Source organism: Aulonocara stuartgranti (assembly GCF_965226115.1).
Source record: "Aulonocara stuartgranti genome assembly, chromosome: 18".
Taxonomy (NCBI): Eukaryota; Metazoa; Chordata; class Actinopteri; order Cichliformes; family Cichlidae; genus Aulonocara; species Aulonocara stuartgranti.
Window position 1 is genome coordinate 1,219,907 of NC_138954.1, and position 9,700 is coordinate 1,229,606.

Below are 9,700 nucleotides of genomic sequence, written 5' to 3' on the forward strand. Positions count from 1 at the left end.
GATAAAAAACGTACTAAAAGTAACAAAGTTTTCAAAACGCCAAAGTTGTCCCATCATCAGTGATTTGATTCTGACTCCAGTTAATGCTGAGATCAGCTCTACAGTGCGACTGCCTCAGGAGCAAACTGGAAACTTCTCTTTGGAAAAGGAACTAAGCTGACTGTAAACAGCAGTGAGTCGGATTCAGATATTCCAGATATATAATACAGTTTATTGATGACAGTGTTGGAGTTTGATTCAGTTGGAAAAGAATGATTTATAAAAGTCACGTGTAGATTTAACGTGCCACACGTCAGAACATTTAAACAGCTGTTAACAGAATCAGTTTAACTCTGAGATTTAAAAACAAAAACATTTTAATAAAAAACAGTTTTTTTATTAATTGACACCAAAACACATTGAGTCAAGTGTGTAAGACGAACCAGTCTGTTTGGAGAAAGAAGACTTAAAATAAATCCTAATTTCTTTCGCTGTTCTCCTGCTGAGCCATCAAAACAACTAAAATGAAATCATGTAAAAATAAAAGGAATAACTTTACGTTTGGCCTCATCATGGTCAGATGGCGTTCTCACAGGAGAATAAATATCACATAATATAATTCAAAAACATGATGAACTAAATCACTATGACTGACATCAGAAACATGTCTCTGTGGTTATTCTTCACCGGGCCCCTACATGTATCACACTTCATGGTGCTGTTTCAGTCTCTGAGTGTGTGACTGACTCTGGGCTTTAGAAACTCACCTGTGGTGAAGGCTTCAGTAAGTCCATCTGTTTAACCAAAGGAGTAGTTCAGTACGTGGAGGTTTGGTAACCTTGGTAATTACAGTTACATTGTGTCTGCCACGTCTACCTTATGGTAACAATATGTGTTTTTTATTTCCAGTCGCTTTAAATCCTTTATAAACACAGGAACAAAAGTCCAGCCTTAAACTGGTTTCATGTATTTCGCCCCTCGCTGAGCCCTCACTGGTTTTTGCTGAGTCTGTTCTCAGTGTGTGAATGACGGCGTTAAGCTCCTGTTCAGCACTGGAACAACTCTGCATGTAGAAACCAGTAAGTCTGAACTGTAGATGGGACTGAAGGTAGTTTTACTACATTAATATTCAGTCTTAAGTAAAAGTGAGGTCAGCTGTTATTGTAACATCAGCTGGTGAATTATTGTCATTAGATGCAGATGTGATTTACTTTGTTGGGGTTTTGTTTTCTTAAACCAAACTCACAGTTGATGCCTGTAAGCTCGTTTTATTCATAATCCAAAGATGGTGTATAGAAGTTATCAGTCACAACATTACAGCGGAACAATCATTCAGATTAACTCTACAACATTACACACAAAAACATGCTTTAAACTCCAACCATTGAAAAAAGTCATAATTCAGCAGTAAATGTAAAGTGCCTGCAGTTACTTAAAAGAAACATCACAATAGTTTCATGTGTTCAAGAAAGTTGTTGGACAAAATTTCATAATTTCATGACTGAATGCATGAAACTTGAGTTTTATATGTAAGAAACACTTCACTGAGTTATCAGCAGTTATTGTCACAAACAAACCGTTTACACCAAATGCAGTTTTGTAGTTCAGGTTTTTGGTTTGCAGCAGCGTGCAGTGTGACTGACTCTGGAGGCAGAAAACTCCACTTTGGAGGTGGAACCAGGCTGATTATTCAAACTCGTGAGCCATTTATCATTTATTAATCATGACTCAGAACTAAATGGGTCCTTTCTGTCTTTGAAACCGTTTTTCTTTTGTCCTGACGTCTTCTTGAACATCATTATACTTTAATACGTCTGTTACAGAGCCACAGTTTGTCAGCACAACACGGAGTAATTGTATTTATTGTATTCTTAAGAGATTTTACAAGTTAATATTTCAACAACCCAAAATAATCTTGAAACGATCAGCTTCATCTGCAAACCAAAGTTGATGAATAAGATTATCACCACTGAGTTTCAGTCTTTTAGGTTAAATTTGAGGTAAATACACAACTGATCCTACGTGCTTAGCTGTTAATATCATTACTCTTATAATTATATATGTTATTAGTTACTGTGAAGATGTCAGCTGATTACTGAGTTTAAGTTAAGAAGTGTTTCACTGTGTGAACGATGGGACGGGAAAACTCGTGTTTGGAGACGGAACCGAGCTGAAAATAGAGAAAAGTAGGTTTATGAAACAAACAAACATCACTGAACACTTCTCATTTTACATTTGGAATATGATTTTTTTTTTTCTAAAGTCACAGAAAATACTAATCTCTATTTTTTCTCAAAAAACATTTTTAGTAAATAATAATTTTTAAATAAGATCATTTATCTAAAAACATGCAAAGAGAAAAATGACACTGAACACAAACGTCCTGTAAGGTGTAGATAAGTTATTGATCAGTCTTCTTTAACTGTGTGACTGCATCAGCTGATGAAAAACTACAGTTTGGATCTGGAATGAAACTCATCCTCTCTGACAGTGAGTGAGTCGTGTTTACTGCAAGAGAAGAAGAAAAACGAGGCGTTATTAGAAGTTATTAGTTATTAATTTGATTTTAATTTGATAGTTATTATTCATTCTAAGAGTCCAAACACTGTATATTTATATAACCATTTAAGTTACAAAGTGCAGCTTTAAGGGTGCGAGGTACGAGTGAGTGAACTAATGTCCTTAAATAATGCTTTTCATTCACATGACAGCTTAATGTTTGGTTTTAAGGTTTAAGCAGGCCAGAGACACTGGTTCTGACTACGTCTGCACTTAAATGTCCTCGATCCATAAACAGCAGGTGACACTTTGACCTGTTCAGTTTCTGTGATGAAGTAAGTCAGTGTGTGAATGATGGGACACGAAAGCTGATCTTTGGACGAGGAACTGAGCTGAAAATACATCAGAGTAAGAGTTTCCCTTCATTAAAACTGCACATCAACGTTCGATGTTTAGTAAATCTCACATTGTTAGAATTATAAATAATCACGACTTCACCAATCTCACATGTTTGACAGAAGAGAAGTTATCAGCATCTGCAACTTTAAAAATGTAAATATTATCATTCTTTTAATGTTAGATTTAAATGACATGAGCAAAAACATCCTATAATTTCCTAAAGATAATTCTGTTATCACATTTAGTGACACACACACACACACACACACACACACACACACACACACACACACACACACACACACACACACACACACACACACACACACACACACACACACACACAAATCTGTGAATGTAATGAAAAATAAGTCTTTGAAAACAAATATAACTCAGATGAACAGAGTCAACCTGCTGGGATTTTCCTACATGGTCGAGACTTTTAATGTTATTTATTATTTCATGTTTTTTATTACACAAATACATTTAACCTCAGTTAAGCTTCGATCAGCTTCACCTTATTCACAGTTTCATTTGGCTGATTTTTCCTTCTTTCTTTTAAACACTGGATACTTTACCTGAAACCTCAAAGGATCTTTTACCCAATTAGATTAATTAAATACATAATTAACAAAAGGAAATTGTAGAGATTATGGGGAAAAGGGAAAAAGTAAACACATGATCAGTGACTCAGTTAATATCAGTTTGTTGTCTGTTGGGCTCCACTGCTGCTGCATGTGAATCGCAGGTTTTTGTTGCTGGATCGTTCATAGTGTGAAGAGTAATAATTGGAAACTGATTTTTGGTTCAGGAAGTCGTCTGAGAGTTCAAACAAGTGAGTGAAAAAGTGTTATTCAGAAAAAAGCTTCTACAGCAACAAAATAAAGTAGTGATGTGGAGAAAAAGAGGAAACTTCAGCTCTGACTCCCAAACAGTCCAGACTGAGTCTTTTTAACTTGAATGAATTTGATGGGACCTGAGTGATTTTAGTGAGCGATGATGGAACAACAGGAGCAGCAGTCTTTGTTTGGACAGATGATGTTACTTAAATCAAACAAACTCTTCCAGGTCAGCAAAACACAAACTGTAAACCAAACTATTGTTTCTGAATTTCTGATTTAGGTTGTAATGATGGGAAACATTTTATATAACACAGAAAAATGTGTTTATTTATTTAGCAAAAGAACCAGAAGCTGAGTGAAACACGGAGTGTTTGAGTTTTTGAATGCCACTGATTCACTGTGTGAACAGTAATAACAACAAGCTGGTTTTTGCTTCTGGGGTCAGAGTTACTGTACTGTCACGTAAGTGCGTTTACGTATAATCTGTCTGCAGTGTTTAGGGTGGTCGTATCAGTGCGGTCGTTAAATGTAAATTAGTTTCCATCAGTAAATTATTTTTCTGTTCACACATGTTCAGCATTTTTGAACATCCTAAAATATTAGAACTCAGTAAACAAACGTAAATCCTGATTCATCACGAAAGAGTAAGTTTCAAACATGAACATTTGTTATTGTTGCATGTCCCAAACATGCTCTGTTGGTGACGTCTTGTTTAAAGGAAGCAAGTAAAATATCCAGCTCGAGCTCCATGTAGGATCTGAAATTAAACGTACTGTTATTATAATTGGTGAGACGTTTAAGCGCACGTTAGTTTATACTTTAACTTAATGATGTGACTCTGATGTGTACAGAAGCAACATACTAGATCCAAACACTCTTTAAATCAAATGTTTTCACACCCATCAAATGACAGTGTTGATGTTGAACTTATATTTCTTACCTTTTTCCTCTGTCACATTTCAAAAGTCTTACACTAAATTAAACACAGTGATCTTATAATCATGATTCATATTTAAAGAATAAATAAACTGTATGTGGTGAAGAGCAGTAATTGTCCAACACCACAACAATGTGTGAAGCGATCTGAAGCCTCTAAACTCATATTTGGTGATGGAACCAAATTTTTGGTCAAACAAAGTGAGTCAGCGAGATGATTTTAAACATTGTCTCAGTTGTTTTTCCTGACGTGCACCTCAGAGGCAAACACAATCTCTGAATCATTAACTTTATGTTAGGTTGCTTTTTATTACCAGAATTGTATCCTGTTAGCAATTAACAAAAACTCAAACATGCTTGTAATGTTACTGATATATTACAGTAAAGTAAAACAATATGACAGACATTTACTAAACTAGTATTATTTACATATACATGGTTAAGAGCTGCACTGGTTTTTGTAACTGGTTTAGCTGCAGTGTGAATAACAATAATTACAAAGTCATATTTGGATCAGGAATCACACTAATTTCATCCTCAAGTAAGTGGATCGTCTGATTAACCTGAAGTATAACTGAAATTATTAAATGTTTTTCATTTTCCTAAATTCAGAAGTGAGTTAAATATATGATCTCAATAGGAAATACTCTGCACTTAATGTAATATAAAGTAATATCTGACCATTATTTCACCTCACTGTATGAAATATTTTTGAAACTAAATGAACTTTTGTATAAATACATAGCAAGCAGGCGCTCATAACTGAAAAGCTCCAATTTAATATTTTAATTGAGTACAGTATTTGTGAACAGATTTATATTTATTTAATACTAAATACTACAACACAGACAAATAACTTGTTTTTATGAAGCTACTGCACCAAACACCATGAATGCACTTTAAACAAGTTACTTTAAAACGAAAGACTGAGTCACGTAACATGTTTTATAACGCTGGTAAAAAATATATATTTAACTTAAAATATTAGATAAATAATTTCAACATATATATGTCCACTCATGTGAGTCACAACAGCTGCTTCCTGAAGTTGTAATTGTGTTGTGATGAAGTAGTAAATTCCTGCTGTGGACCAAATGAAGACAAATCCACATGAGAAACTTCCTGTGGAAAGGCCATTAAGTGAAAGTGTTCTCGTGTTAATAACATGGAAAACTGTACAAATACCATCAGCAGAGTTTTACTAAGTTTAGAAACCGTGTTTTACAGAGTGCAGCATCATTCTGATTATCCTTTTGATGAGTTTGATCTTGGCAGCTCAGATGTTTTTGACCATGTCTGAATCACAGTGTGTCTGTGAGTGAACTCGTCTCTTTGGATTAAACCTCGTTTCTTTGGTCAACAAGTGATCAGAGGTTTTGAGACGAATGCAGATAATTCCACGTTATTCCAGTTTGTTCATGAGTTGTTCGTTTGTGTTTTTCAGGGACAGAGTACAAGCCATCCTATTTCAAACTGGGAGAAGGCGACAATGCGGCGTGCCTGGCAACTGGGTTCAGCAGACACAATGCAACATCAAATCATTTGAATTATAGCTTGGAATTCAATGAGACAAAAGCTGTGGCAATATCACCAAACTTGGATCTGTACAACCAGGTGATTTTTCCAGGCGGAAATGCAAAGAAATGTGAATGTAAGTATCAAGAAATTCATACAAATTCTTTTCATCATATAATTAATGACATAATTGGGAAAAAAACAAAAAACATTGATACTTCAGAAAAGTGTCATCAATCAAAAGCTTGATATTCACATTTGGATTTAAGTAGCAGATTGTTTTGATATGTAATTCCCCAATCCACTGAATCTACTTTTGCATAAGAACATTTTATGTATCGTGTGTACATAACACATTAATCTTAACAGAAACCTACATATATGTATTTTACTGTCAGACTACATTTTGTTGTTTCTGCTATAAGTGTGAAATTTGAAATTCCTGCTCAAAAGGCAGATTTACTTTGAAATGAAGCTAATTACCACTTTTATCTGTTTGATTTTTTTCAGCTTCAGGCAGTGGTGACAACAAATGTGTTGATGTTTTGGAGCCAGGTATGTATTAGATCTGATTAAACAGGTGGATTGAAAGAAGCTGTTTGTGTTTGTTGGCTGACATTTTTCTGATTGTGCTGTTTGCAGATCCAAAGGTGAACCTCATGTCTCTGACCATCCTGGCTCTCAGAGTGATCTTCATCAAGACCATCATCTTTAACATCATAATGACTCTGCGGCTGTGGATTAGTCAGTGTGAGTACAAAACAAATGTAACGTGTTTGTGTTTGTGGCCTGGTGACTGCGGAGATGTTCGACTGTTATCTCCATCACACACAGAGAGACAAACATGTTCGAGCTTTATTGAACCTTTTTGTTCATTTTCCAATGAGAAGAAAACGTTTTAGTACACAGACCACTGACAGTTAATATGCAGCCTGCATTTGGGAAACTTTTACCTGCATTTGCCAATTTTCCACATTTGAGGACTGCAGAATAACCCAGGATCAGTCAAGCTGTGATATAAACTAAGAGCATGTTAGAAATGGAAATCTGCTTTACGTCCATTGGGAGTTGGAATATCAAAGCTCTGGATCAGAGTTCATAGTCCACATCCTGTCACGTTGAGGCAATAAAATCATTTTGGTAACGGTTTGGACTTCTTAAACAAAAAAAATAATAATTTCCAATATTTAAACATGAAAATTTGATGAAATATTTTTAACTGACCAAAAAAAAAATCCTAAAAAATGATAAATACGGTCCATGGAAATGTGTTGCCTCAGTGGAAATGATACAAGACGACACACGAAGATCCAGTTTATACATCGACCTCGAGATAGAAAACAAGTTGTTTTTTCCCTGATCGTCTAATCCAGGGATGTGGATAAAACCAAGGTGAATGTCAAACTTCCTAAACTCTGTCTCATGAACGTTGGGTGATCTTATAAAATCTTTTGTTTTGCCTTTGAGATTATCAGAGTTAAAAATTCCCTGTGGGAAGCAGCAGAGGATATTACAGAGTCCTCACCTGTGACTCGCGTGGTTCAGTAACAGTGCATGGGTTTCTCTTTGATACTCTTTAAAGCTCTGTCTGTATGAAAAGCTGCTCTTTTATTTCTTCTACATGCAACAGAAACTGTTACATTTGAAAACGATTCTCTTGGTGTTGGTTTGGTCAACAAAGTCCTGAAAACTCTCTCACAGGACCAGGTTAAAGAAAGGAGAGCTACCTGACGTCTTAATCAACAGTTACATTTTATTTTAAAACAGCAGGAATATTTTTGGTCAGTTTTCATATTTAGATAATATTTAAATGTGTCATTTTTCTTGTATCTCCTGGATAGAAAAGAAACTGTGACAATAACAAACGTCAGGTTTCAAACCACCAGCATGTGACGTTTGTTTTTACTGTTTGTATTAAAGCAGCTTCAGTTCACATGAGTCAAATTTCTTTTTTATGTTTTGTCTTTCAGAAACTTCACAGAAATCCCAAGAGGACAACTTTCTGTGTGACTGGATGAAACTTGAAGTTCACTGAGCTTCAGCGTGTATATCATGTATAAATATCATATTACCTGTTTATCATACATCTGTTAATAACTCTCTATAGAAGTTATCCTTTAATACATTGTTGATTGATCCAAAAAGTTTGATTTTATGTTATCTTTACATATTGTCACTGATGTTTTTTATGAATGAATTAAATTCTGTCTCGCTTGATGATGTAAATGTCACAGTTATGTTTAACAGATTGTCCTTTCAATCATTTCTTTGTGTGATGTGGTAATAAAAGCTAAAAAAAAAAACACAGTGAGATTGTTTATATTCTGAATTATTTGCATTTATATAGCATGATTCTATTTTTACTGACCACAGCATGTCAGACTGTAGGTCACATGTTTAACCATAATTTTAGAGAAGACTTTCCAAAGAACCTACCGAACTGAACAAAAGTCTGGAGCTCTCCCTCATTTCCTCATTACTTCTGATTTCTAAAGTGACCCTGAGCAATATTTCTCAGCTCTCTGAAGGTCTTTCAACGTTTTCTTTGGACGTTTGCTGCCTTTTCACTCAGTCAGTCTAGTTCTTGCCCCCGAAAGTTTCAGAGGAATAAGCTTTTTGTTTGGTTGGTTGTTTAGTTGCTTACGTCACTTCACAGTGACCTGTTAAACATTTAGGCAGAAAATAGACACAGAGCCTGAGAGCTGCATCAGAAGCGTCATCAGATGTAATCTTAGTGGAAGGGTGACTGTCAAAGCCTCTCTTAATGAAGATAAATGGGATATAAAAGGCTGGGATGTGTCAAATTACACAGGAACAGCTCTAAATCAGTGTCAACAGGTCTGATGGAGTGAAAAATTTAAATCTTTATCACTATGTAAGAAGCGTTCTTGAGAGAGGTACAACAGTAATACAACAATCTGTCAGGTTTAGGCCGTGTCATGGTGTCGGGCTGCGAGTAGTTTTGAGGACCTTGTCAAACTTGATGAAGTTATGAACAGTACTGTCAGATTTTGATCAAGCAAGTCAATTATTGACAAACTATAAGTGTCCAGCAGAACCAGGAGAGGGAGGAGTGACCATCTGCTGTCGCCGTCTAAGGGTCAGGGGAGGAAGACTGGACAAAGACTCACTATAGAAGAGAGCCAGAGATGAATAATATCATTCAGGGTCACCTGGTCCAGCCCTAACTATATGCTTTAGCAAAAAGGAAAGTTTGAAGCCTAATCTTAAAAGTAGAGATAGTGTCTGTCTCCTGAATCCAAACTGGAAGCTGGTTCCACAGAAGAGGGGCCTGAAAACTGAAGGCTCTGCCTCCCATTCTACTTTTAAATACTCTAGGAACAACAAGTAGGCCTGCAGAGCGAGAGCGAAGTGCTCTAATAGGGTGATATGGTACTACAAGGTTATTAAGATAAGATGGGGCCTGATTATTTAAGACCTTGTATGTGAGGAGCAGGATTTTGAATTCTGGATTTAACAGGAAACCAAAACAGGAGAAATCTGCTCTCTTTCTAGTCCCTGTCAGGACT

General features: G+C 35.7%; 1 protein-coding gene across 2 annotated transcripts in view; it reads left to right on the plus strand.

Annotated features, from left to right (window-relative positions):
- The window catches only part of LOC309693968 (T cell receptor alpha chain MC.7.G5-like), an 87,148-nt gene extending 78,684 nt beyond the window's left edge, over positions 1 to 8,464 (plus strand). For both annotated transcript variants that reach the window (XM_082513659.1, XM_082513658.1), the window contains exons 4-7: positions 6,100 to 6,306; positions 6,681 to 6,725; positions 6,813 to 6,920; positions 8,141 to 8,464. In XM_082513659.1, the coding sequence (XP_082369785.1) occupies positions 6,100 to 6,306; positions 6,681 to 6,725; positions 6,813 to 6,920; positions 8,141 to 8,142 (362 nt within the window). In that variant the 3' untranslated portion in view covers positions 8,143 to 8,464. The remainder of the gene's footprint in view (positions 1 to 6,099; positions 6,307 to 6,680; positions 6,726 to 6,812; positions 6,921 to 8,140) is intronic.
- The last annotated feature ends 1,236 nt before the right edge of the window (positions 8,465 to 9,700 follow it).